General features: G+C 61.7%; 1 protein-coding gene across 12 annotated transcripts in view; it reads left to right on the forward strand.

Annotated features, from left to right (window-relative positions):
- Nucleotides 1–385: 385 nt before the first annotated feature.
- NADSYN1 (NAD synthetase 1) overlaps nucleotides 386–26,498 on the forward strand; it is a 37,438-nt gene continuing 11,325 nt past the window's right edge. For 4 of the 12 annotated variants that reach the window (XM_045039693.1, XM_045039691.1, XM_045039694.1 and 1 more), the window contains exons 1-16: nucleotides 386–542; nucleotides 2,293–2,353; nucleotides 5,304–5,420; nucleotides 7,195–7,248; nucleotides 7,663–7,752; nucleotides 12,226–12,277; nucleotides 15,480–15,568; nucleotides 15,673–15,790; nucleotides 16,474–16,605; nucleotides 18,986–19,060; nucleotides 19,805–19,929; nucleotides 20,402–20,450; nucleotides 20,868–20,970; nucleotides 21,369–21,537; nucleotides 22,259–22,394; nucleotides 23,197–23,342. In XM_045039693.1, coding sequence (XP_044895628.1) covers nucleotides 458–542; nucleotides 2,293–2,353; nucleotides 5,304–5,420; nucleotides 7,195–7,248; nucleotides 7,663–7,752; nucleotides 12,226–12,277; nucleotides 15,480–15,568; nucleotides 15,673–15,790; nucleotides 16,474–16,605; nucleotides 18,986–19,060; nucleotides 19,805–19,929; nucleotides 20,402–20,450; nucleotides 20,868–20,970; nucleotides 21,369–21,537; nucleotides 22,259–22,394; nucleotides 23,197–23,342 — 1,601 coding nt within the window. In that variant the 5' untranslated portion in view covers nucleotides 386–457. Of the gene's footprint in view, nucleotides 543–2,292; nucleotides 2,354–5,303; nucleotides 5,421–7,194; nucleotides 7,249–7,636; nucleotides 7,753–12,225; nucleotides 12,278–15,479; nucleotides 15,569–15,672; nucleotides 15,791–16,473; nucleotides 16,606–18,985; nucleotides 19,061–19,804; nucleotides 19,930–20,401; nucleotides 20,451–20,867; nucleotides 20,971–21,368; nucleotides 21,538–22,258; nucleotides 22,395–23,196; nucleotides 23,343–26,498 lie in introns of those variants that run through there. The other 8 variants (XM_045039697.1, XM_045039698.1, XR_002735964.2 and 5 more) reach the window with 4 other exon arrangements.

Consider the following 26,498-nt stretch of genomic DNA (forward strand, 5'->3'; position numbering starts at 1 on the left):
GCGCCCGTAGACCCAGGGAAAGGCCAGGCGGCCGCGAAGGAGACACCGCGCGCGCCTTGGCACAGCGCCGCGACGGTGCGGAAGCCTCCAGCACGCAACGGATCGCTCGTGCTCCGAAACCACCATGCAGCGCCACACCGCAGAAAAACCATGAAAACAGCGTATCTAACACTAGGAGAGGGAAAAGCCGAGTCGCCGAGGCACCCGGGCTGCACTCCGTGGGGAGGTGCGGAATGAAACGGGGAACCGCTCTCCGGCACCCAGCGACCGCCCCCCGCGCTGGGTCGCGGGCCTGCAACCCGGGGCGCGGAGGGGGCCGGCCTCCTTTCTGCGCAGGCGCGGCCGCGGGCGGGCGGGGCGTGGGCGGGGCCTGCCGCCGGGGCTCCGCCTTCCAGAGCCCTCTAGTCCCGGCAGGACCCGCGCGGCGCCGGGAAGTGCCCGGGACTCTGCCGCCGGGATGGGTCGGAGAGTGACCGTGGCCACCTGCGCGCTCAACCAATGGGCTCTGGACTTCGAGGGCAATTTGCAGAGGATTTTAAAGAGTGAGTCTGGGGGCGGCGGGGTGGGGGCCGGTCGTGGAACTGGGGGGAGCGAGGGAGGACAGTAGAGGGGGGCGGAGGGGGACCGGGGTAGGGGGACGGGGGTTGACGGGAAAACCGGGAGGCGGGGAGGGGGGACGGGGTTGGGGGTTCGGTGGAACTGGGGGGACGGGGTTGGGGGGGCGGGGGGACGGGGTTGGGGGCCGGCGGGATGGGGCGGGGGCAAGGTCCAGGCTTGCCGGCTGGCTCGATTCTGTTACACGCACATCCTTGCTCTGTGAAGCTCGTAGGGGTGGGCGTGGGGACAGGTAAGATGCAGAAGGACCACCCCGCGAGTGCCCAGGGCTGCTCTTGAGTTGGGGGTGGTCTGTCATGCCTGGTGGGAACACGTGTTGTACACGGGCACTGGGAAGAGTGTCACCGGGAAGGCAGAGGTGGGGATGAGAGAGATGAGGCTTGCCTGTCCTCAGATGATCCTGGGGTCCCGTGCGGCTTAGCCTGCACCCAACTGGTTCCAAACAACGGTTTTGCAGTTGGCTGCTGGAGAGACAAGTGACAGGGGGAAAGGAAAGTATGCTTTATTCAGGAACCCGGCAACCTGCTGGACTTATGTGTCAAAGGCCATCTTCCCCATGGGGGTGGGGAGCCGGAGGGTTTTGAAGGAGAAGGTGCGGGAGAAGCAGGTGCCTGGGGGGGAGGGGCAGTCGCATGTGGACATGACCCTGGGCACAGTTGCTGGCATCTGCAGCCGCCGTTTCCGAACGCAGTCAGGCCTTAACTTCTGGGAGAGTCCGGTCCTTTTCTCCTCAAGGCCAGTGGTCTGCAGGTCTCAGGACAGTGGGTCAGTTCTGCTACAGACCAAGGACTTAGGCCGCAAGCAAGGAGTGCATGAACTTGAAGCCAGTCAACCCTTAGGACCAGCGGGAGGGCTGTTTCGGTCTCTGGTGCCTACAGATCTTCCTGATGGGCAGACTTTGGGAGAAGCGGGCCCCAAGAGGCAAGCAGAGTAAGGGGTGAGCCTGCAAGCTTAGAGACTAGGGTGTGGTTGTCGCGGGGCCAGCATCTCGTGAGCCTCAGCACCAGCTTCTCTTTGATGGTGGAAGGTCCAGCGGCCCACACCTGCACGTGAAGGGGCCGTCCTTCACGTTACCCCAGCCGTCTTGTTCTGAGCCGATTCCCGAGAGAGGGCTCACTAAGAACAGCCACGACGGAATGGCACCAATGACAGCATCTTTTCAGCCACGTGCCTCCAGACCGTCATCCTTTTTTTTTTCTTTCTTTTTTCCCAACATCTACCTGTTTTCATCTCCTCGGGGCTCAGAGCATATCGGGTTGGAGCAAGGCGGTCGGTGGCCAGAGCGGGGTCTCCTTTCTCTTGGCCTCTTGTCCGCAGGTGCAGTTGGGCGCTGCTGTCCCCAAGCAGAGGTTCCCTGTGCCGCCATAGGCTGTGCTCCTTGGAGGCCTGCCTCCTCCCTGCACATGGTCTTCCGCATCCACTTGTTAATAAACTACCAGGGACTGACTGCTTCCTCCTCCCCCTCCCCCAAGGGGCTAAGGATCAGCATCTTGCTTCCAAAGGGTGTAAGCAGGGTGTGCAAGGGGGGGTCTCGTCCTTGTCCTTGGTCCTTGGCTGCCTGGGGTCAGAGAGATCACCGAGTGCTTTTTGGTTGTTGTTTGGCTTGCAGCGGTGTTTTTTCTGCCCTTGAACACGTTGCAGGTACTGAAATCTTTCTGTCTCTGCCTCCATGTATAGGTATCGAAATTGCCAAATGCAAAGGAGCAACATACAGGCTTGGACCAGAGTTGGAAATATGGTGAGACTGGCACACAGAGACTCCCAGGGCGGGGAAGGCAGAGGTATCCACATCAGCTCCCCGCAGCAGAAAGGCAAGGAAGGGGGCAGGTGTGGACAGGTGTGGACGTGCAGGGCTGTTTAGGGGCGTCAGAAACCCGTGAGCGGGCCTGCTTCACGTCACCGAGCGAGGGCGCCCGGGCAAGCCTGGAGCCCCGTGTCGGGTCATGAGAGGAGCTGAGATTCAGCAGCCCGGGCTGGGCCGCTCTGTCTGCCGCCACCCTTCCCAAGTCCTCACTCTCATAGCCGGCCACAAACAGGTCTCACTCACTGTGTCCGCATCTTTCCACAAGCGAGAGTCGGCGACCCCTTCTGCCCTGCCTTTTTCCAGTGATCGGGAAGCTGGTTCCTCCTTGTCCCTTCCTCAAAAGGAAGCAACTGGTTGCCACACTGCAAGCCGCGGTTCGTTTGTGACACACGTCAGCCGCCCTCCGTGCTCCTCTGTGTTCCCGTTTTGTGTGTCCAGGTCCTCGCCGTTTGCGGAATCAGAAGTCCCTCCTGGGGGCTGTGTAGACAGAAAGCGTCTCCTCGCAGGCATCATTGTGTTAGTCCTTGAGGCCACGCCTGTCATTTTTCTAGCTAGCTTGATTTCTGTCCTCGGACTCCTGACTTCAGCTCGGGTGGTGTTTCCCATAATACCCAAGAGCGTTTTCACCTGCACTGGACCTGGTCTTTACGATGCTTCTCAGCCGGCGGCCAGAGCCCTGGGGTCCCGCGTTGTCCGAGTGACTTCTGGTCCTGAGCTCCTGTCTCGGTCTGTTCTTCCCACTGGAGGGTTGTCCTCAACGGCCCTGTCCCCCGGGTGCAGTCGCTGCCCAGACACCTCCAGGTTACGTCCTCCTTTGCCCTGTTCTCTCCCCACCCCACCCTCCGGTCTCCAAATCTGGACCTGTCATTTTTTTTTTTCAATTTTTTTTTTTTAACCTTTATTTATTTTTGGGACAGAGAGAGACAGAGCATGAACGGGGGAGGGGCAGAGAGAGGGGGAGACACAGAATCGGAAACAGGCTCCAGGCTCTGAGCCATCAGCCCAGAGCCTGACGCGGGGCTCGAACTCACGGACCGCGAGATCGTGACCTGGCTGAAGTCGGACGCTTAACCGACTGTGCCACCCAGGCGCCCCCTGGACCTGTCATTTTAAAAGGGGGAGGAATTTAGCTACAGGACCCCAGGGCGGCATACTCGCATCAAGCAGGGATAAGGGCCCAGCTGAGCTGGGCTCCCAGTGGTTTCTAGCCTGCCGAGCAGGCTCACAGTTATTTGCAACAGTCTGCACAGAGGAAGCTGGGGCAGGAGTCGAGCCAAGTCCGTTCACTGGGCACGCCGTCTTCTTGTCTCTGGTGCCAGGCAGCTCCCACCCCAGAGGGACACTTGGAAGGAGAATGAGGGGCCAGTGCCACTGCGGCAGGCTGACTCGTGGGTCTGGGGTGTCCTTCACCCCAGAGGCTGGCTGTGTCCTCTGGGTCCGTTTTACAGGCTTCACGGATGGAAGGCTGCCCACCCAGAATGGGCCGGGGGCACCTGCCGACAGCCCCCGCTATGAGATGCCCCTCCAGTTGCCGGCCGGCCAAAGGGGCGAGGCGTCAACCGATGGCTGGACATCAGGCACGTGACTTCTGGCATCGCATTGCTGTTTGGTAGCCTGTGTGGCCTGGGAGCTGCCAGGCCATGAATCCCGTGGAGCAGGACTCCGCCCTTGGAGAGGAAAGGCTAGCCCCGGGCTTGAGCCCTCACGGGACATCTCGTCGAGCTCGTTCTCATCTCACCACCGTGGCTTTTCCTCTCGGAAGCAGAGGAGGGGAGGCATGCTTTCCAGGCGTTCAATACGCAAGTGCCACTTTGGGGGTCTGCGTCCGTGTGCGCAGTTTGCCCAGCACTTGGCACGTCGCTTCCAGGCTGCTGCGTGGTAGGCGGAAAAGCCTTTGAACGCCTAGAAGCAGTTTACAGACACTCCGCACGTTGTTAGTGCCCCCCCCCACCCCCCCCATCTCCCGGAAACTGCCCTGACGCCCGTCTTCGCCCTCGACGATGTCCCGGAGCGCCTCACACGTCTCCTGGGGTGCCGTAACGGAGCTCCCCACGCCGGGGTGGGGGGGGGGGGGTTCGAACAGCCGAAATTTGTTCTCTCGCGGTTCGGGAGAAGTCCAGACTCGGGGTGCTGGCGGGGCCCCACTTCCTCCAGAAGCTCCAGGGCAGGATCCGTCCTGCCTCCTCCCGCTTCTGCTCCCAGCGCCTTGTCCTGTGGCCGCGTCCCTCCGGCTCTAGCTCCACACACACCCCCCCTTCTCTGTGTCCTCCTGTTGGATACACGACCTGCCCAGGCCATCGGGGCTCATCTCGAGATCCTTAACTACTTCTGTAAAGACACTTTTCCCTTATACGGTCACACTCACGGGTTCTGGGGGCCAGGATCATGGACACACCTTTCTGGGGAGGGGACACCATTCGGCCTGCTTCCAGCACAAGTGTCTGTAGCAAGAACCAGGAGTCTCCCTGTGAATGGTGTTTGGAACGATATTAACGATCTTAGCTGCTTGGAAACACGTTCCTGTGGACCCAGCCTTGTTTCTTTTGCTTGTAGATCAGTGTGATTTGGGCTGCATTAAAAGTTTAAAAAAAAAAAAATCCACGGGCAGACACTTGACGGGAGAGAATTTCTCATAGTAACCGAAAGTGAAGAGAAAGGGCCTGGGGTTTCTTCATTTCCCGTGAAATGCATCCTCTTCTGTAGCGGCGGTCCCAGCTCTGCTTGCGCAGTGGAATCAGCCAGGAGGCTTTAAGAAGATCCCACTGCCTGGTCGCGCCCCTGCACGTCTGACCCGGTTGGCCCGTGGGCCCCGCCCCCCTCCCCGCCCTCATACCCCGCCCCGGTATGTCTCCCGGTCTCACCTGGCTGTTCCCTTCCTCTGCAGCGGCTACGGGTGCTGGGATCATTATTACGAGTCGGACACCCTCTTGCATTCGCTCCAAGTCCTGGCTGCCCTTTTGGAGTCTCCAGTCACTCAGGATATCATCTGTGACGTGGGAATGTAAGTGCTGGTTCCAGGGGCGCAGACGTACGTGGGGGCGGGTGCGTGGGGCGCGGGTTCCGAGGGGCACAGGCGTCTATGGGGCACGTACGTGGGACGCGGGTTCCAGAGGTGCAGGCGGGCGGGGGCCACGTTCCAGGGGTGCAGGCGTAAGGGGTGTGTGTTTCAGGGGTGCAAGTGAACGAGGGGTGGGTTCCAGGGGTGCAGGCATAAGGGGTGTGGATTCCAGGGGTGCAGGCGTGGGGGGTGCAGGTGCACCATACGCGAACCCATCGCTTCATTTTCCACGTCGCTGTGACACGAGCCAGGGCCTAGCATAAGCAGCGCACAGATGGGATTTTTAACCCGCTGTGTCCACGTTTATCACGATCGGTGGCGGTACGTGGACTGTATTTGTTCCCTGTTCTGTTGTTGCCGTGACAGATGGTGGCAGCGAAACACAGAAATAACGCAAAAACTTTGTCTTGTGTTTCTGGGCGTCGGAAGTCTTAAATATGGGTCAGCCCGGAGGCTCTCGCAGGGAGAGAGAGGCCAGCAACCCTCGGGGCCTTCTCCGGGTTCGAAGCCAGCGGAGGCTCGCCTCAACCTCCGCTTCTGTGCGCGTGCCTGCACTCTGACCCGTCCCCCCTCACGTAAGGACTTGGGACTGTCCTGGGCAGCCCCGGGTGGTCCCGGGCTGCCTCCCCCTCTCAGCGTCCTCACTTAGTCATCACTTCTGCAAAGCTCCCCTCGCCACGGAAGGTGAGGAATTGGGCCCGGGGCCGTCCCTGGGCTCCTGATCCAGCTGCCACGGGGGCTGGTCCCTGTGGTTGTGCTAAGTGGCCTGGCCATCTTGTCGTCCTCTTGTTTGCCCTTGTCTGAGGTTGGTTTTCTGTGCTCTGCTTTCTTCTGTTGGCTTGGCGTTTATAATCCTGTTTTCGCTCTTAAAACGTTAACCACCAACTTATGGAGACATGTTCCTTCGAAATCTAGCATTTATCTGGGCCTATAAGCTCCTGAACAAAACGTTCCTATCCTTGATCTGTGCAGCCGCGCCCCCACCCGGGGCCAGCAGAGCACCGGCTTCTGGAGCTTTGCCCCTGACCTCCAGAGGGGAGCACCCCAGGTGGTCGGGGGGGGGGGTCCAGTCAGAGCGGCGGGCGAATCTGTTCACCCCCTAGGAGACCCACCTTCTAAAAGGGGTGTAGGTGGCAGGTCAGGAGTGGTCTGAGGGAGAACTGGGAAGGCACAGAGCTGGTGCGTGAGGCCGGGAGGGGGCAGAGGTGAGAAGGTGACGGGTGTGTGCAGAGAGCTAGGGAGGAGGCCACTGACAGGTCTGAGAACGTTCCAGGAGGAGGAACAGCCGCGAGAGGGGTTGACTGTGTTTCCTTTAGAAGAGCCCCGGGGGCGCTCTGGGGGATTCGGCCGGTTAGGTGCCCGATGTCAGCTCAGGTCATGATCTCCGGGTTCGAGGGTTCGAGCCCCACGTCGGGCTCTATGCCGACAGCTTGGGGCCCGGAGCCCGCTTCGGATTCTGTCTCCCTCTCTCTCTGCCCCTCCCCCATGTGCTGGCACACACTCTCTCTCCCTCCCTCCCTCCCTCAAAAATAAACATTAGAAGAGCCTCTTTTGTCTCAGAGCCTAAACCGGGGCAGAGCCCTTGGCTCGTTTTTAGCTTTGAGAAAAGCCACAGAGGGGCCTTGTGACCCTCTTCAAGGGCCCGAGGAGGCTTCGTATTAAAACAGACGTGTGGTCTTGCCGTTCACGGACGCGTGTGTGTGCCTTCTCTCCGCAGGCCCGTGATGCACCGGAACGTCCGCTACAACTGCAGGGTGATATTTCTCAACAGGTAGGTGGCCGCGGGGAGAGGGGAACCCGCACGCCCCACCCCAGACATGGCTCCTGGAGCCCTGTGCTAGGAGGCGTCTTCTGGAAACGCCCGGTCGTTGGTGGGGGCCGATGCCCCGGGCAGGTGACATCACTGCTTCCCCTGGCCTCCGCCCAGCACTGCCACCTTCAGTGGAGAGAAACCTCAGGGTGGGGTTTGGGGACACGTGGCCCTGTTGGCCAGAAGTCCTCGGAGGGAGGGCAGTCTGTCACATTCCCCTAAAGGCCCCTGGACGTCGGCTGCTCGCACGGCGTGCACCTGCCGGGCCTCGGCTGCTCTGTGGTCATCCGTCCACCGTCCGGGGTGCGTGGACCCACGGGTGCCCCTCGTGACCGGATGTTCATCTCAGGGGCCGCCTCGGTTTCCCACCTGTAGGAGGATCCTGCTCATCAGGCCCAAAATGGCCTTGGCAAACGAGGGCAACTATCGGGAGCTACGCTGGTTTACCCCCTGGTCCAGGACTCGGTGAGTCACGGTGCCCGGCACCAAGGGGCATGGTCTGTGACCGCCCTGTGGACGCTTGTCTCGGGTCTTCCCTGTGTGTGGCCTTGGCCCAGGTCACGGGGGGAGAGACGTAAGAGTCTGGGACAAGTTCCTGCCATTTAGGTACTGCTGTTGTTGTTTTTTTTAATGTTTATTCATTTTTAAGAGAGAGAGGGAGGCAGAACACGAGCAGGGGAGGGGCAGAGAGAGAGGGAGACACAGAATCTGAAGCAGGTTCCTCAGAGCCTGAGGCGGGGCTCAAACCCACAAACCGTGACATCATGGCCTGAGCCGGAGTCGGACGCTTAACTTTCTGAGCCACCCAGGCGCCTCTGTTTATTTATTTTTGAGAGAGAGAGTGAGCTGGGGAGGGACAGAGAGAGAGGGAGACACAGAATCCGAAGCAGGCTCCAGGCTCTGAGCTGTCGGCACAGAGCCCGACGTGGGGCTGGAACTCACGGACTGTGAGATCATGGCCTGAGCCGAAGTCAGACGCTTGACCGACTGAGCCCCGCCCCCCAGGCGCCCCTAAGTACCGCTATTTGATGCTGCTGCTATACAGATGACCTGTCACAGACCACAGAAATCTCGCGGGGCACCTTGTATCTCCAGTTACCCCGTGTGCCAGGCTTTCTCGGCCCCACAACTGGTCGCTCTGGGACTGCCGCCCGTGTGGCAAGCTGCGCAGCGGCTCACCTCCCGGTAGATACGTCCCTTTGTGACAGCTTCAGGTGTCTGTAGACGTTGCCAGATGTCTCCCGGGGGCAAGACCGTCCCCGGTTGAGCAGCCCTGCCCTGTCCTCCTGTTAACGGTTGCTGCTTTCCATTTATCGTCGCTGCTGCCGCTGAAACAGAACGTCAGCGTTAGATTTTCGGATGGTCGGTATTTTTATGTGGGAAGACGGGGTTTTTGTACTTGCCACGCGGTTCCGGCACGGGCACGTGGGGCTTCTCTCGCCCGGGCTGGTGGGCGTCCGGCCTCCTCTCTGACGAGTGGCTCGTTCGCTGGGACACGGCTTCCAGTAGATTCTCGAGGTTCCGCGCCCCCACCTTGGGTTCAATTCCTAGATCACGGCTCTAACACTGTCCCTCTGGACAGCCGGGTGGGAGAGCACGGAGGTGCGCCGGATCTCCACGCGGTCACCAACCCAAGAGCTCCCCGAACCCGGAACCGCATCCTGCGGGGTTTTACGGAGGCTTCCTTACACAGGCCTGATTGGTTACGTCGTTGGCCTTTGGCCCCTGAACTCCACCCCCAGCCTGGCTCTCTCCCCAGGTCTGGGGACGGGAACGGAAAGTCCAGCTCCCCGACCCGCTCCCCAGGCAGCCAGCGCCCCTCCCTGGGGCCCTTCTCCACGCCACTCGCGACATAACGACGTAACGAGGACACGGGTGGCTCCTGTCGCAGGAAATTCTAAGGGTTTCGGGAGCTCAGCTCCAGAAAGACCAAATGTGCCTTCTCATCATAAATCACAAAGTCGCACTTTCTAAGTAACGACCCACGGAAGGTGGACTTTTGGCCCTTTGCCTGCCTGCAGGTGTTTTCATTTGTCTCTTCATGTGATGAGCAGCTTTGCAGAGTGGAAAACAAATTATAGGTTAGAAATCATGCTCCTTCCTAGTTTTGGAGGTATCGTGTGAAGGATTGCCTGGAGGCTTGTGCCCTCGGTGAGGGCTCACCGTGCGGATTCTTCTTCGCTCTTGGGGGTATTTTCTGTGTGGGCACTCGCAGAAGCTTCTCTTCGTCTTTGGTGTTTTATTTTTTTTCAATGTTTTTATTTATTTTTGGGACAGAGAGAGACAGAGCATGAACGGGGGAGGGGCAGAGAGAGAGGGAGACACAGAATCGGAAGCAGGCTCCAGGCTCTGAGCCATCAGCCCAGAGCCCGACGCGGGGCTCGAACTCACGGACCGCGAGATCGTGACCTGGCTGAAGTCGGACGCTTAACCGACTGCACCACCCAGGTGCCCCGTCTTTGGTGTTTTAAAATTGTATCCTGTGGGCCGTGGTGCGGGTGTCCGGGCTCCCGTGTTCGGCTCTCCAGGGCCCCCGTGTTTTGGGTGAACGTCGTGTCCTTTCTGGGCGATTCCTGCTCTGTTTTCTCCGTTTTCTGTTTCTGAAACGCCTCTCGATCAGAGATCAGACTCTCCCGGACCAGCTTCTCTAATTGTCGTGACCTTTCTTTCCCACGTCCTGGAAGATTCCATGCCTCTACTTTCTATTCTCTAAGAGCTCTTTTTCATTTTCTCATACTTCCTTACATCAAGCATCATTTCTCTTTGTTTTTTAATGTTTATTTTATTGTTGAGAGAGAACGAGAGAGGCAGAGTGCACGCGGGGGAGGGGCAGAGAGAGAGGGCGACACAGAACTTGAAGCAGGCTCCAGGCTTGAACACAGAGCCTGACGTGGGGCTCGAACTCACAAACCGGGAGATCGCGACCTGAGCCGAAACCAAGAGTCGGACACTCAACTGCCTGAGCCCCCAGGCGCCCTGAGCCGTGAGTGTCTTGGACGTGAGTGTCAGGTTTTTGATTTCAGGAACATTTTCTAATTTCCCATCTTCAAAGGATTTCGTTCTCTCGCTCTTGTCCGGGAGCCTCCGCTGTGTGCGGGTCACGTGTCCCTGGATATCGTACGTGTCTTTCCTCTTCTCTGCCCGTTTGTTTGTACCTCCTCCGGGGTTCATCCCCTGAGTCCGCCCTGTGCAGGAGTCTGCCGGAGGCTCCGGTCTGGTGCTGCTCGGGGCTGCCCAGATCAGCACATCTTTCCGATTCCTTTCCCAGTTCACAAGCTCACTTTTCATCTTTTTCCAGCATCCGATCATCTCTCGTTTGAGACTTTTTATGGGGTCGTGCTGTCTCTGAATTTACTGGGAGCGTGCCAGCTCTTGCCCGGGGTGGGGGGGGGCGGGCGCGTGGGTCTCACGGTGACTCCTTCAGCCTCGTGCATTTCCTCGAGCCTGTGGAAGGGGCGGGGAGCCGGAGCGACCAGCTCGCATTTTGGCAACATTAAGGCCACCTGGGAGCTGTGCCAAAGTGCAGACGATAAAACGATAAAACGGCCGGTTACTGTGGCCCCGCCCTCGTAATGGACCCACGACAGGTTCAAAGTGCAGTTCCAGGCCTCTTAAGAAAGCAAAACAAACAAAAACCTGGTGCTCGAGTGCAGAGACTTTAAGAACCTACTCGTTTTCATTATGTTCTTAGACGGACCCCAGATCTAGGCACAGGGGTCGCGGGGGCTCTTGTTGCCCCCGGGGGGCGGAGAAGACTTGTATTCAGCACGGCCAAGGATGGTTTCTTGGCGGGAGTGCGCTGCTGGGATCTTTCCGGACGGCATTGGTTGAGAAGCAGGGGCGTCCAGCCGGAGAAAGGGGCAGGCTGTGCGAACAGTCAGGTGTGGAGACCCGGGCCGGCCTGAGCCGAGCCTCGAGTGACCAGCTACGGCAGCAGCACGGGACTCTTACGCGGCGTCTTTTGGCTCTCGGTGAACCTGCGAAACGCACCGGCGGGGTACAAGGTGAGGGCGGGCCTCGGGGCAGAGAGTAGGAGAGCGGAGGTGAGCACGCCTGTGCCCTGGCGGTCCTGCTCCGGGCTGGTGCTCGGTGCATCTTGCGGGGGGTGCAGGCGGAGGAAGGGACAGGCCTCGGCCGGCTCCTCCCTCTAAAGTTCATCTTGACGCAGCGACACCCGTGGCGGCAAACCGTGAATGGTGGGTCGCAGACTCACTGTGGGGCGGCGAGGCGGCTGGGAGGTCCTGTCCCCGGCCTTAGCGCGGGACAGAAGGCATCGCCCTCCAGCTTCCCAGCTTTGTGGTTTACTTAGGCAGCGACCACTGAGGTCACCGCGGGAGGCTCCCGTGAATTCTGAGAAGGGAGCAAGAGCCGCAGCTCACAGAACGTCTTCGGGCGGCATCCCGTAACAGCCCCTTTGCGGTCGGACTCGGGAGGCGTCGCTTCGTGCCTTCTGCCTTTCAGCGTGGCACCTGGGGATGCCTTGTCCGGGGGCGGCATGGGAGGTGTTCGACTCGGTCCGTCTTACTCCGTTTGGAGCGTAACTTTATCGTTTAGGCTTGTAATTGCGTGTTGGGCGAGCGCGGCGTGATCTTGACTCAGAGACTCCGATCAGGGATTCCACCCGGACCGCCCCCTCTTTGGAGATCATGCCCGTGACGTGTGTCTCGGGAGTGCCGGGCACCAAAGCCCCGGGAAGCCCGCCGGCGGGAGCTCACTGGGCGCCACGGTGTCACCGAGTAAAATGCACAGCATCTTCGCCAACACGCCCATCCTCGTCTTTTTATCTTGAACGGACGCTCGGGGCACCTGTGCATGCCCTACAGTCCTTTGCTGCCACATCGGTTGGAAGCTCCCGGGCCGATTTTTGTCCCCGTTCGGATGCCATCCCTCCCCCGGGGCTTAGATGCTCATCCTCAGATCTGTGCTGTTCCCTCCCAGGCAAACAGAGGAGTATTTTCTCCCCCGGATGCTGCAGAGCCTGACAAAGCAGGTGAGTCTCTGGGGACAGAACCTGTCGCTCTTGGAGGCCGTGGTGTGCCGTGGGGGCAGGCCCTTGTGGGCCGAGGCCACAGCGGCACCTGGCTGGCGTGCGGGGAGAGGTTCCTGCACGAGGAGGGAGGGTGGCACCCCCGAAGCCCGGCCTGTCGGTGCTGCCTCGTTCCCGCCCGGCCCACCGTGCTGGGGCCCCGGGGGAGCTGGGGGAGGGGTCCCCGCCCCACCTTGCCGGGGCTGGTGCTTGGGCCTCCGGGTCACCCGGGAAGCTGTGGGGGGTGGGGGGGGGGGTGTGTGAGGGTTCTAGTTATAAAATCCAAGCAAGACATTACCTGGCTGCCTGCTCGTTCTGTGAAGGCCCAGCTTCAGAAATCTCTTGTCTTTTGGAGCTGGCTTGGGCCAGGCCTTTAGAGCTTTGATCTTCCAACCTTAGCCGGGGGGGGCCTCGTCCAGCCTCTTCCTAGTGGCAGCTGCTGGGGTGACAGCTGAAACCCTGTTCTGGCCACTTCCCACGGGTGGTTGGAAGCCAGGGGCACAGAGCAGGTGTTCGGGGGGGGGGGGGGGGGGGGGGAGGCCTGACTGGTCTGGTTTCTGTCCGAGGTCCCATTCTGGTGTGAAGTGTGTTAATTTGCTCAGGCTGCATAACACAGCACCAGAGACGGAGGGCAGGGGGTGCGGGTTGTTGTTAAACAGCAGATACTTGACTCCCGGTCCTGGAGGCCGGAGCCCGAGGTCCAGGCGTGGGCGGGACCGGGGCCTCCCGAGGCCTCTCTCCTTGTGTGTGGCCGGCCATCCTCTCCCTGTGTCCTCGCGGGGTCGTCCCTCTGTGCGTGTCTGTGTCCCGATCCCCTCTTCTTACAAGGACCCCGTGGTCACCTTGATCACCTCTGGAAAGTCCCGGCTCCAGATACAGTCACATTCAGAGGTGCTGGGGGTCAGGACCCCAGCACAGAAATTTGAGTGGGACGCAGTTCCTCCCAGGCCGCCAGGTTCTCCACGCCCCTAATTACTGCCGTTTCGGCAGCTCATGAGGGTCCGGACTCCCTCAGTGGAGGGCCCGGCAGGGGTTCAGCTGGACCTTAGGGACAGACCCGAGCTGGACCAGGGGTCCCTCTTCCCTCCTTCCTCCCGGGTTCCAGCTCCATTTGCCTCTTGACCGTCTCTGCCTCTTCCCTGGAAGATGGCGGCTGCCTGGCCGCTGGGCGGCTGCCCCCATTCAGGAGCCAGATTCCATCACCGCCATTGGGTTTGATTCCTGAGCCAGGCTCCTCGAGGGGCCGGCTTGGGCTCAGCAGCCCCTGTATGGACACTCCGGGACGGGCACAGCCAAGGTTGGGCAGGGGTGCTCAGCCGGGTCCGGTCACCTCCCATGTGTCCCGGAAACTCATTTGACCGTGAACGGTAGCAGCGGGCTAGTTTGAAAATCCTCCTGACCCAGAACGCGGAACGCGCCCATGAGTGCGTTTCCCCGTGTCCGTGTGTGTGTCTGGCGGGGAGCCCGTGTCTGAAGCATGTCGGCACAGCCCTGACGGGGAGCTGCACCCCGTTTCATCCTTGCGGGGTCCCAGTATGTCCTGGAGGCCTTGCCGCTGGAGATGACTGAGCCCTTGTGGGGTGTGGTCTGAAGTTGCAGGGCTTTGGCTTGGCGGTTGACCGAGGGTGGTGGCCTGAATCGGCCCCGGTGACCGTCCGCGGATTTAAGTTCCGGGGCGTGTTCGGGAACAAGGGAAGGGCAGCCCGAGACCTGCCACACGTGGACACGTTGGGCCCCGTGGCCCTGAGCCCTGGCCGCCTCACGGCAAGATGGCGTGTGGGTCCCGGCCGTCCCCGTGGGCTATTTGCCAGGTGCCCGGCGGCCAGCATGGGGTCCCGCGTGAGGGCTTTCTTCGCAGCCACGGGGAGCAGGGCCAGGTTTACGCTGTGGGTCTTGCCTTCGGCAGCTGAGGGTGTCGGACTCACGCACACGCATCATGAAACCTGACCCAGCGTGCTCGGCCGTGTTCCCTGTCTCAGGATCAGTTCTCGCCGCGTCTGTAGCTTTGGGATCAGGAGAGGGAGCCAAGTTGGACCAAGACAGCAAGTCAGGGCTGTCCGCGTGCCTGAGAGCGTCCCACTCCCGCTTGACCGGTCAGCACACGGAGGCCCCTCGTCTGCCTCGTCTGCAGACGAGGTGCCTCGTCTGCCGGCCCGGGGGAGGCTCTGCCCCGGCCCTGGGATGCCGCCATTCGTGGCTTGTTAACGTGGCTCTTGATGACAGACACGCCTGCTTCTGGCCCTGCCACTCAGGAGCGGGGTCACTTTTCTCAGGTTTCTCGCATGACCCTTGGGTCATTCCTGGCACGGGTGGGACGATCCGGTCACACTGTCAGGAGCACGGATGATGCCGAAAAGGGCTTCGGGACTTGGCAGGCGTGGAGTGACCCTGGGCAAACGAGACCCTTTATTGCTTTCTTTTTTTTTTTTTTTTTTTAATTTTTAGAGCATGTGCACGACAAGGGGAGAGGGGCAGAGGGAGAGAGAGAGAGAAAAGCAGGCTCCATGCTCCGTGCAGAGCCTGACATGAGGCTCAGTCCCACGACTCTGGGATCATGACCTGAGCTGAAATCAAGAGTCAGGCTCTGAACCGAATGAGCCACGCAGGCGCCCCAAGACCCTTTATTCTTTTTTTTTTTTTAATTTTTTTTAACGTTTATTTATTTTTGAGATAGAGAGAGAGAGACAGAGCATGAATGGGGGAGGGGCAGAGAGAGAGGGAGACCCAGAATCTGAAACAGGCTCCAGGCTCTGAGCTGTCAGCACAGAGCCCGACGCGGGGCTCGAACTCACGGACCGCAAGATCGTGACCTGAGCTGAAGTCGGCCGCCCAACCGACTGAGCCACCCAGTCGCCCCAAGACCCTTTATTCTTAATAACGATGACGGCGATGGGGATTTGTGCCAATGGAAACTTCCGGAGTGGAGTGTCGGCTTGCCGGGGCCACAGAGGGCCCTGTGGCAGCTCAGAGCACAGCTCCTGCCTAGTGAACGCTGTGACCAGAGGCCCCGGGAGTCAACAGGGGAGATGCTGGGCCGCCTGGGTGGGGAGTGCTCCCCAGCTGGGCAGGGACTCACTGGGGCTGGAAGTAAAAGGGCAGAGAGGTCGGGCCGCAGCCCAGACGGGACGGCCAAGGGGTCTCGTGCCCTCCTGTCCTCTGACCGCAGGAAACCGTGCCCTTTGGAGACGCGGTGCTGGCCACCCGCGACACCTGCATCGGGAGCGAGATCTGTGAGGAGCTCTGGACGCCCCACAGGTCAGCCCCGGCCCCGGCCTGGCGGGTGGCCGCGGGTGGAGACAGCGGGGCTGGGCGGGCGGGGCACGGGGCCCATCCTACCGTCAACCTCCGTCTGCCCGCAGCCCGCACGTGGACATGGGCCTGGACGGCGTGGAGATCTTCACCAACGCCTCGGGCAGTCACCACGTGCTACGCAAAGCCCACGCCAGGGTGGATCTGGTGACCATGGCTACCACCAAGGTAGGCGCTGGGCATGCTGGAGCACGCGTGCCGCGGGCCCGTGCCGCGTCCGTCCGTACACCCCCGAGTCCCTGGTGCCCATGCACGGCTGGGCCCGCACGACAGACATCGGTGCCCGCAGTTTCGGCCGGCGCTCTGCAAACGGGCGCTGACTCGCCCTCTGGGGCCTCATGCGCCCGACCTCCCCTGACCCTGTGAGGCAAGCAGGGCACCTCCTGCCCCAGCGTCAGGCCCCTGGGGCCCGAGGCACCATCGAGGGACAAGTGACGCGCTGGTCGCACGCTCAGTGGTTCCGAGCTGGAGCGCAGGGAGCTGTCCCGAGGTGCTGCCCTTGCTGGGCAGCGTGACCCCGCGAGGGGCGGGTTTGGGTCTCTGTTCCATGCTGTGGGGTTTGTCCTCCGTGACCCCCCTCCTCCCGTGTCAGAGACGACAGTCAGTGCGTGAGGGGTGCTGGGGGGCAGCGAGGGGAGGGGCATTGGGCGTGATGCCCGGAGGCTGGGAAGGCCGGCGGGTGACTGTCCCGGGCCCTACTGTGCGCCCCCCCCCCCCCCCCCCGTGTGCAGGCACTTTCTCTGTGGGGAAGTGCGGGGGCGGGGGCTGGGGGGTTCCCTGCAGGGCGCTGTTTAAGGCCTTGGGAGGGCCGAGGAAGGGACGGTGATGTCGGTGCCCCCTGCATTCTCCAGAACGGCGGGATCTACTTGCTGGCCAATCAGAAGGGCTGTGACGGGGACCGACTGTACTACGATGGCTGTGCCCTGATAGCGATGAACGGCCACATCTTGGCGCAGGGCTCCCAGTTCTCCCTGGACGACGTGGTGAGAGCGAGCTCGCAAACCCCAGGGGCGTCTGCTCCTCTCCGTGACCGAGCCCTCGTGCTGGGCTGTCGTCTCCGGGCCCCCCCCCCACCCCGCGGCCAGCACCCGCCCCGCCCGGACAGATGAGGCCACCACAGCGCGAGGGTCACACGTGCACGGCCTGGGGGGAGGACCCGGCCCCACGGTCACCCTCGGGGGGCAGGCGAGCAGGCAGGTGCTGTGGGGGGCGGGCTGTGTCGTGACAGGAGAGCTGGTGAGCCCCGGTCCCCCAGGGAGTGAGCAGGCACCGCCCGGTCCCCGCAGGAGGGTGTCCCTCGTCAGGGGCCTCGTCCGTAGAAGCGGGGTGGAGGGGAGCTCGGTGAGGCCACTTGACGCAACCCGCTGGCTCTTCCCCACGTGTCCGGGCCACGTGTGTTAGCCGTGGGCCTCACAGCGCCCTGGCCCCGAGTCCTGGGAGCCCCGAGGCTCCCCCAGGGCAGGCCTCCCTCCGTGGGCCGTCTGGTCTCCCTGGACACACGAGCGGGCTGAGGTCAGGCACGTCTGTGCAGGGAGGCCTGGGGCGAGCTCAGAGGAGGCGTCGCCGCAGCCCTGGGGCACGGGGGGGCGGGAGACAACCAGGAAGGCAGGCTGAGACACCTGTCCCGTCCTGCCCTGACCGGGCCGACCTCTGAGAAGCTGAGGGAGACGCGCCCTCTGCAGCGAGGGCGCGTGTCCGTGCTGTCTGTGCGCCGACAGGTCTTTCAAGTTCAGAACAAAAAAATGGCTGTTCTCTCGGGAGACGGACACGAACGCCAGCCGTGCGGACACCACAAGTGACCCTCGGCTGCGCGGGGGCGAGGGGCCCTCGCGCGGCATCACCCGTGTTCGGGGGGTCGGGTGGGAAAGCTAGTTCGGGGGCAGGTGGGAGCGGAAGACAGGTCCGCAGGGACGCGGCAGCGCGAGCTCACGCCAGGTCGCGAACCCTCCCATTGGCTTCCTCTGCACTCGGCTCGCTGAGGAGACGCTGGTCCCCTCGCCGCCCCGCTGGGGTTAGGAGGGAAGCAGGTGTGAAACCGAAGTCACGTTTCAAAGCGGAGCGAGTGAACTCCGTGATGCTCTCCTGCTGGGGGGAGGGGGGCGGGAGCTTGGCAGAAGGGACGCTCCCTCCCTCCCAGCTGTCCCCCAGGCCGTGCTCGCCAGGTGACAGCACCCCCACAGGCCTTCAGGTGTTCGGCAGCAGCCACGGTAGAGGCGGGTCAAGTTCGTGCAAAAGGCGCCACTCTTCTGCGTCCCACGGGAACGCCCCACTGTCTTCAGGCCGGGTCGGTGTGGCCGGGACGGCGGGCGGACGTCAGGGCCACGGGTGCCCTGCGCAGGGTTGACTGGCAGTGGAGGGGGCCACCTGTACCGGGAGGAGTAGGTTCTGGGCCCTGGCCAGGCCTTGGGGCTGGGACCCCAGGGGTCTGCACTTTGGGTGGCTTTGGCGGCCTCTCGCTTCCGGAAATGATGGGAGGACAGACGCGAGCCCCGTTTTGCTGGTCTTTGTGGCACGTCCAGAGTGGCCCGGGCCCGGTGCTGACAGCAACAGTTGCCCACGGGGCCGGTGCAGGAGCAGGGTGGCCACGGCCATCCTGTGTCCCCCTGTGCTGTGCCGGTTAGCTCCCACTGTCCCACACTTGTACGTGAAGAGACAACGTCACAGTGACATAATTTGATCAGGAGTTGTTTTTGTAGAAAAAGGAATAATATGACAAATTAAAATGAAATTAAAATTCTCTCTTTTGTGATTTTTTTGAAATCTTATTCTTTTCCTATTTTGTGGTGTTTTTGACTCTTCATACTCCTGTCTCACCTGGGTTTGAAGGCAGAGAAGTGTCACCCGCTGTCACACAGCAGCACATCTAGGCAGGGCACTGGCGTGGACTGCCGAGGCTCTGACCTACCCGTCTGCCATTGTCCGGCTTGTCCTTCCCCTGTGTGGGCTTGGAGCTTGGGTTGCCTCTCATGGTCACAGGATGGCTGCAGCAGCTCCAGCCATCCCGTCTCCACACAACCACGTCCAAAGCAGCAAAGGGGCCCTTGTCTCCCATGCGTCTGTCTAAGAAGAGAGAAGCTGGCTCAGAGGTCCCGGCCGATACTGATCAGCAGAATCCTGTGCCGTGATTAGGGGACCGCTGCTAGGTGTCCGACCTCGCTGGAGGTTCTGGGGGCAGCAGCGAGAGGGCGGGGCTGCAGGTCAGCAACAACACTGGCTGTCCCCTCTCCCTGGGCCCCTAGGGGCCCACAGCTCCCCAGTCCCTGCCACAGAAGGTGGGACTCCTCAGGTGCAGTTTGGCGCGTCTGCGAAAACCGCCCAGTTACCCAGCAGTCACGCTTTCCCTTCGAAACCCCCCTCCTCCAGGAAGTTCTCACCGCGACGCTGGATTTGGAGGACGTCCGGAGCTACAGGGCGGAGATTTCATCTCGAAACCTGGCGGTGAGTTCTCGTGGACACACGCGGGACGTTTGACAAAGGCCCCGGAGCCCTTTGTGGTTTTTTGTGACAGCAGCTTCCTGGGATGTTCCCCGGCACCCCGTGATTTGGGGGATGTGGCACGCTCACGGGGCCGCACAGCCATCGCCTCGTCGGTGTCCTGGCAGCGGGGGACCTCCTCACCCCAAGGAGACTTTCCCGTGCCCGCCCACCTCCACTCCGCATCCCGCCCCCAGCCCGGGCCCCCCACCCGCCCACTGTGGGCGTTTCACGGAGATGAAACCATGAACCTGAGGGCCTTCGTGTGGCCTCTGTCCCTGAGCAGGCCGTCTGCGGGGCCCATCCGCGTTGTGGCGGGTGTCCGGGCTTCACGCCTCTTCCTGGGCGGGACGACACTGTGACCGTCCATCCGCCGAGGACACTCAGATCGTCCCCACGCCGGGTCTGTGAGGAGTTCGCTCTGTCGACGTGCGTGCGAGTTTTTGTGCGGGCGTTCTTCCCGCTTCCTCCGGGTGTGCGCCTAGGAGCGCGGCTGCCGGGCCACGCGGTCACTATGCTTTAATCCCCGGAGGGGCCACCTCAGCGCACGAGGCTTCCGAGCCTGCCACCGCCCGTCTCTGGCTCCAGCTGCCCCGCGGGGCTGGGGCTACCGCTGTGGGCTTGACGTCCCTCTGGCTGACAGTCTGTCCCTCGGCCGGCCCTAGCGGCCTGTGAGGGGGCGTCACTGTCGTGAATCTCCGTCGGCAGGCCAGCAAGGCGAGCCCCTACCCCCGAGTGAAGGTGGACTTCGCCCTCTCGTCCCGCGAGGACCTGCTGGAGCCTCTGTCCGAGCCCCTCGAGTGGAAGTACCACAGTCCCGCCAAGGAGATCAGGTGGCCGCCCGAGAGCACGCGGAGGGGTCGTGCTGTCCCCGCGGCCCCTACCCTCGCCCGCTGCAGGGGCCCGAGCCAGCGCGGACGGCTGGGCCTCACCGCCTGCCCGGGGCGGCTGCTTGGTTAGGAGGAGGCCGCGCTGCTTCGGGGTCGAGGGCGCCAAAGCCGCAGCCGGACGGCCTGGCTTCCCCTCCCCCTCCCGGCCCTGTCGCTCCCTCGTGCGGGGGGCTTTGGGCACACTAGCCCTGCCCTTTGCATTTGCGTCTCGGTTTTCCTGTTTTAAAACGAGCCAAAGGCATCCCCCCTCTCGCAGGGCTGTCTGGAGACAAGAGAGCATTAATTCTCACGAGGCGCTGGGCCCAGCCGCTGCTGGCCGTTCTCACTGGCCCCGCTCCCGCCTCGCCAGCTGCCCCCAGGTAGATTGCCGACGGGTCCGCGGCCCCCGGCCCTAACGCTTCGCATTCTTCTGCAGCCTTGGACCCGCCTGCTGGCTCTGGGATTTCTTAAGACGCAGCCAGCAGGTAAGATTTCCAGCGTTTTGTTCGGTTCTTGGTGGGCTGGTGGGTTTTTCCCCCGACGCGAGCCCTGCTTCGCTCTGCCTCGGTCAGGAGCTTAATCCACGTTAGCCAGACGCCAGAGCGCCCCCCCGGGGGTTTGGCTCCGCCTTTGGGGTCCCGTCTGATGACGTCCAGAGGGAACGGAATACACGTCCCACTGGTTCTGTGTCGTGACGTCTGTAACTTCCCGGGGTTTAGTCCTAGATGCTCATCCCAGCGCGAGGTCTGTTTTCGCTCTAGAATAATCCATCCGGAACGCGCGGCCCATGGCGAGAGCGCTGTGGGTGCCCGTCAGGGTTTGCAGGTGGAGCTGGGCTGAGGTTTGGGCGCGTCGCTTCTCCGAGGCCCTGCCCACACCCGCCTCTGGTTGACCCATTCCAGGCCGGCTTCTTCCTGCCCCTGAGTGGTGGCGTGGACAGCGCGGCCACCGCCTGCCTCGTCTACTCCATGTGCCGCCAGGTCTGCGAGGCCGTGAATAACGGAAGTAGGTGGCGTCCGTTGGTCTGAGCGAGGCTCCGGGGCTCAGAGGACGGGGTGAGGGGAACCCCGGGTCCCGGCCGTCAAGGGTGAGGGAGGCTCCGCCGACGTGCTCAGATGTCGCAACAGGACCTGGGGACAGCAGGCCAGTGAAGCCCCTCCCCGGGGCTCTGGGCCAGGGCGGCCGTGGCCATGTGCCCGAAGCGTGGCCTGGAGGGAGGAACACGGACGGCCTCGGGGTCGGGCAAACCCGGGTCGAAAGCCGCCCCCACGCGCTCTGTGTCAGACATCCCCGTGGCGTGCGCTCCAGAGGAGCGAGGGGGTTGCTGCGTAGGAGGGGGCGGCCCCCGGGACAGAGGAGAGGGTCTGGGCCCTGAGCACCGCCTGCTGTCTGCGGGGTCTCAGATCAGGAAGTGCTGGCCGACGTCCGGACCATCGTGGACCAGCTCGACTACATGCCCCGGGACCCCCGAGAGCTCTGCGGGCGCGTGCTGACGACCTGCTACATGGCCAGCGAGAACTCCTCCCGGGAGACGCGTGACAGAGCCGCGGAGCTGGCCCGGCAGATCGGCAGGTAGAGGGGCCGCTGGTGCGAGCCCGGTTTTAGGGAAACCGTGTCTGTTCCCCCCGCCCCCTGTAGCCGCGTCGGATTCCCACGCCTCCGTCCCCGCCCCCCGCTGGCATCCCAGACACCGGCCACCGGGGCTGATGTGCCACCCGGTGTGGGAGCCCGGGACCCCACTCGCGGCTCTGGGGAGTGGGCTGGCGCTGTGAGGGCCCGCCCCCCTCTTCCCTGGGCCGGAGCAGGGTCGGGGAGGGCGTCTCTCCGGTCAGGGCAGAGTCCTCTGTTCTCAGCCCAAACCGGCCCCCACCCAGCAGTGCTCCTGGGCGCGTCCCCGGAGGAACTGAGAGCGGGGACTCGGGCGTTTTGCCCCCGTGTCCACGGCAGCGTCGAGCACGGCAGCCAGAACGTAGGAGTGGCCCGGTGTCCCTCGGCACACGAGGCAGTGAGCAGATGCGGTCCGTGCCCGCGGCGGGACGTCGCTCGGCCTCAGAAAGGAAGGGGCTTCTGACACCCGCTACCTCGGAAGGACCCCCGAGAGCGTGGTGCCCAGGGAAACGGCCCAGCCACAGCACCACGTACCGTGGGCGTCTCCGTGGCACGTCCGGACACAGGGCTCCCCGGGGGGGCCGGGCGGGGGGGAGTCCTGAGCTCGACAGGGGTGGTGGCCGCGCCGCACGCGGACGCGCCGGGTGCCCCCGGCCCTGCGCCCACCTGCCCTTCCCCCTCACAGCCACCACATCGGTCTCGACATCGACCCCGCGGTCAAGGCCGTCGTGGGCATCTTCAGCCTGGCGACGGGGAAGAGGCCCCTGTTCGCAGTTCACGGAGGAAGCCGCCGGGAAAACCTGGCGCTACAGAACGTGCAGGTGCGCCCCCAGCCGGGCCGGCGTCACGGGGCCTCGCGGGGGAGGCCGGGGGGGGTGCGCGCATCCGCGAGAGCAACCGGCCGTGGGTGTCTGCGACGGTGGCACGGGTGCGTGTGTGTGTGTGCGTCTCAGTGCACGTGCTAGTGCACCTGTGAGAGCACGACGGCGTGTGTTAGCGCGGGGGGGGTGTGTGGGCACGGGCGTGGGTGTGTGAAAATACGTGAGGGGACGTGAGTGCGTGCGTGCGGGTATGAGAGTGTGTTAGTGAACGTGGGGGGGTGTGCGTGCACACACGTGAGCGTAAGAGGGCACGGGAGCGTGTGTTAGCGTGAGGGTGGGGTGTGTGCACGCGCGTGTGCGTGAGTGTGCCTGTAAGGCTCCTGCATCTTCAGGGGTCGGGCTGCCGCAGGGGAGCCGGGCCCCGGCTGGTGGGTGGAGGGAGAGAGGGACCCTGGGCTCCAGCCACTGGGCTCTGTCACATCACTGTCCCTTTTCTCGTGGCCACGGTGCCCTTCCCTCCTCCAGCAAAGCCAGCTGTGAAGGGGGTGGAACGAGTGGCCGAGAGTTCTGTGCAGCCCCATCCTGCCACCGAAGCTCCCTCCGCACCCCGGCTCCGGTCCTTCCGTCTTTGATCCGGGGGCCGCTCGGTGCACACAATTATCGCAGGACCCTGTTTCCTCTGGACGCTGGAAAGCTCTCGTGTTACTTGGACTCTTTCTTTGGAGCTGCACGGGGAGCAGGGTGCCAGTGTGTGTGTGCCCCATGCCCGGCACGGGGTGACATTTACCGCTGTGTCACCCAGGCTCGGATACGGATGGTCGTGGCCTATCTGTTTGCTCAGCTGAGCCTCTGGGCCCGGGGCGCTCGCGGTGGACTGCTGGTGCTCGGATCGGCCAACGTGGATGAGAGGTGCGTGTGCCCGACTCCCGAGCACCCAGGTCTCCGAGGGTGAGTTCTCCCCAAGGCGGCATGTCCAGGCTCCCTCCAGTTCTCACAGCATCTGTGAGACACATGGTGGCAGGGGTGGGGGTCACGTTACCCCGCGGCTCAGGGCGTGTCTGGCACCCCCAGGACGTCATCACTCCCGAACTTCACGATGACTCAGGTATGGAGACGGGTCGACACTGTCTCCCTCTGGCTCCCCGCCACCGTTCCTGCTCGGGCCAGCTCCGCCTGGCTTGGGCTCTTCCATGGTGCCGCGTCTGGAATCTGTCACCCCTCCCACCCCACCCCACACGCTTTCACCCGCCCCCCCCCCTCCCCCAGGCAGTCCCACCACGTCTTCCGCCCTTGCTCTGCGTCCAGTGTTCACTCCCAGCCAGAGAGCCCGTCTCTGACGTGGGCTGGAAATACTTTCCGTGGTCTTTGCTGGTCAGGAGAACTCAGAGCCCGCTGTGCTCCAGGTACATTTCAGCTGACCTTCAGGGTGAGCGGCGGAGGCTGGGAGCGCCCCTTCTCCAGCTTCCGTCCCCGCCTCTCTCGGGCGTCTCACTTGCTCCTTGTTAGCGGAAGGGGTTCGAGAACCTTGTCTGTCATTTATTCATCTGATCATCCATGCATCAGTCTTTCCATCCGTTTGTCCACCCAGACACCAACCCGTCTGTCTGTCCACCCATCCATCCACTCACCTGCCCATCCGTCTACCCACCCATCTATCCACTCACTCATCCGTCCATCCATCCATGTGTCCTTCCATCTATCCATACGTACACTCGTTCACCCATCCATCTATCCACCTATCCACCTGTCCATCTGTCTGTCCACCCACCCACCCACCCATCCATCCATCCACTCACCCACCCATCCGTCTACCGACCCATCCATCCACTCACCACCGCCCATCCATCTACCCACCCATCCATCCACTCACCGCCCATCCATCCATGTGTCCATCCATCTATCCATACGTGCATCCATTTACCCATCCATCTATCCGCCTATCCACCCATCCATCTATCCATCTATCTGTCCACCCACCCATCCATCCATCCATGTGTCCCTCCATCCATCCACTCACCCGCCATCCGTCTACCCACCCATCCATCCACTTACTCATCCATCCATCCATCCACCTATCCATATGTACATCCATTCACCCATCCGTCCGCCTATCCACCCATCCATCTGTCCACTCACCCACCTGCCCACCCATCCATCCATCCATCCATCCACTCACCCACCCATCCGTCTACCCACCCATCCATCCACTCATCCATCTATCCACCCATGTGTCCATCCATCTATCCATACGTGCATCCATTTACCCATCCATCTATCTGCCTATCCACCCATCCATCTATCCATCTATCTGTCCATCCATCCATCCATCCATCCATCCATCCATCCATCCATCCATATGTCCCTCCATCCATCCACTCACCTGCTGTCCGTCTACCCACCCATCCATCCACTCACTCATCTGTCCATCCATCCACCTATCCATATGTACATCCATTCACCCATCCGTCTGTCCACCTATCCACCCATCCATCTGTCCACTCACCCACCCGCCCACCCATCCATCCATCCATCCATCCACTCACCCACCCATCCGTCTACCCACCTATCCATCCACTCATTCATCCATCCATCCATCCATCCATCCATCCACTCACCCACCCATCCGTCTACCCACCTATCCATCCACTCATTCATCCATCCATCCATGTGTCCATCCATCTATCCATACGTACGTCCATTCACCCGTCCATCTATCCACCTATCCATCCATCCATACATACATGCATATATCCATTCACCCATCTATCATTCCATCCATCCATCCGTCTTTCTATCCGTGGCATGAGTGTCTTAATCTTTCTACATCCTTGCTTGTCTGCAAGTGTGTTTTCTGTTAAACGTTATATTGGGCTTTTGGATCCTGTTTCCTAATTACGACAATTTAGAGTTAGCACCCTACGGCTGGTGAAAATTCTCGCCATTCCTGTGAACATTTTGTCGATTTTCGTCGCTTTTCTGCTGCCTTCGGTGCTTTTGTAAGGAAATGGTGTCTCAGGACGGATGTGACAGCTCGTGCGTATTCGGAGCCTGAGTAGTTGACAACATGGGTGTGTTCTGTTTTGTTTGCTTCTGAAGAAGAGTGTGATCTATTATGTAATTGTATCGTTGTACCGTTTTCCCTGTCACAACTCTTGTCCATCGCATTTCGTGTTTTAGCAGAAAATCACGATTTTTTCCAGGGTGGGAGTGGGTTTCTGGGTGTGACATGTTCCTGGACGTCAGTTTAGAAAGTGAACACTTCTGTCTGACAGCTGGTTCTCGTGTTCGTCTCTTCCCATCACATTTCGCTGCCAGACCCTTTCCGGGAGGTATTTGGAAGTCTGTCTACAGCTGCAGGCACTTTTCTCGTATTTTACTTCCAACGGTGTTTCTTCCATTGTGTGCGTTTCTTGTACTTGTGGGGCCGACTGTCCCATGCAGCGTCCCCGTCTACGATCTCCCCGTTGCCTGCATCCCGGGGTAGAGCGTCAGGTCTGTCCCCTCTGTCATGCTGGTTCTTTTTCAAAGTGGTTTCTGATTCTGTGTCTTAACTGCTTCTAAGCTAACTTCGGGTCTGTTGCATTCCGGTGTGCTTGTTCCTCAAGGGATGTTGAACGCCCGCCACGTGTTGGGCATTCTTGGTGCTGTGAACACAACAGAAAAGTAACTGTGGTTTTACTCTAGTGGAAGGAGACGGGTGATAACAGCACTTAATCGTGTACATAGGGTGGGGAAAGTCTACAGAGAAAAACCAGGGCAGGCAGAGGGAGAGTTTGGGAGTTGAGGTTGTTACTGGGGTGGCCAGGGAAGGTCTGTCTGAGAAGTTGGCTTCCAAAGGCCTCAGGAGCCAGGAGAGGAGATGCAGCCCAGATAACGGTGTGTGCAAACGTCCTGTGGTGAGAGCCCCCCGGGACAGAGGGTGGCCGTTGTCTCCCTGAAAAGCCCTGTCTTGTCTGAAGGAGGTGCCGGGATCCCAGCTGGGGCGGGTTGGAGGAGAGTGGGCAGTGGATGAGGGACCACGAGTCCGTTCTTGCCAGAAGTGTGCACCACAGGAGAGGGGAGGGGCAGGGTGGTACTGGCAAGACCAGTGGGGCGAGAAGGAAG

This window comes from Felis catus, chromosome D1 (assembly GCF_018350175.1).
Source record: "Felis catus isolate Fca126 chromosome D1, F.catus_Fca126_mat1.0, whole genome shotgun sequence".
Lineage (NCBI taxonomy): Eukaryota > Metazoa > Chordata > Mammalia > Carnivora > Felidae > Felis > Felis catus.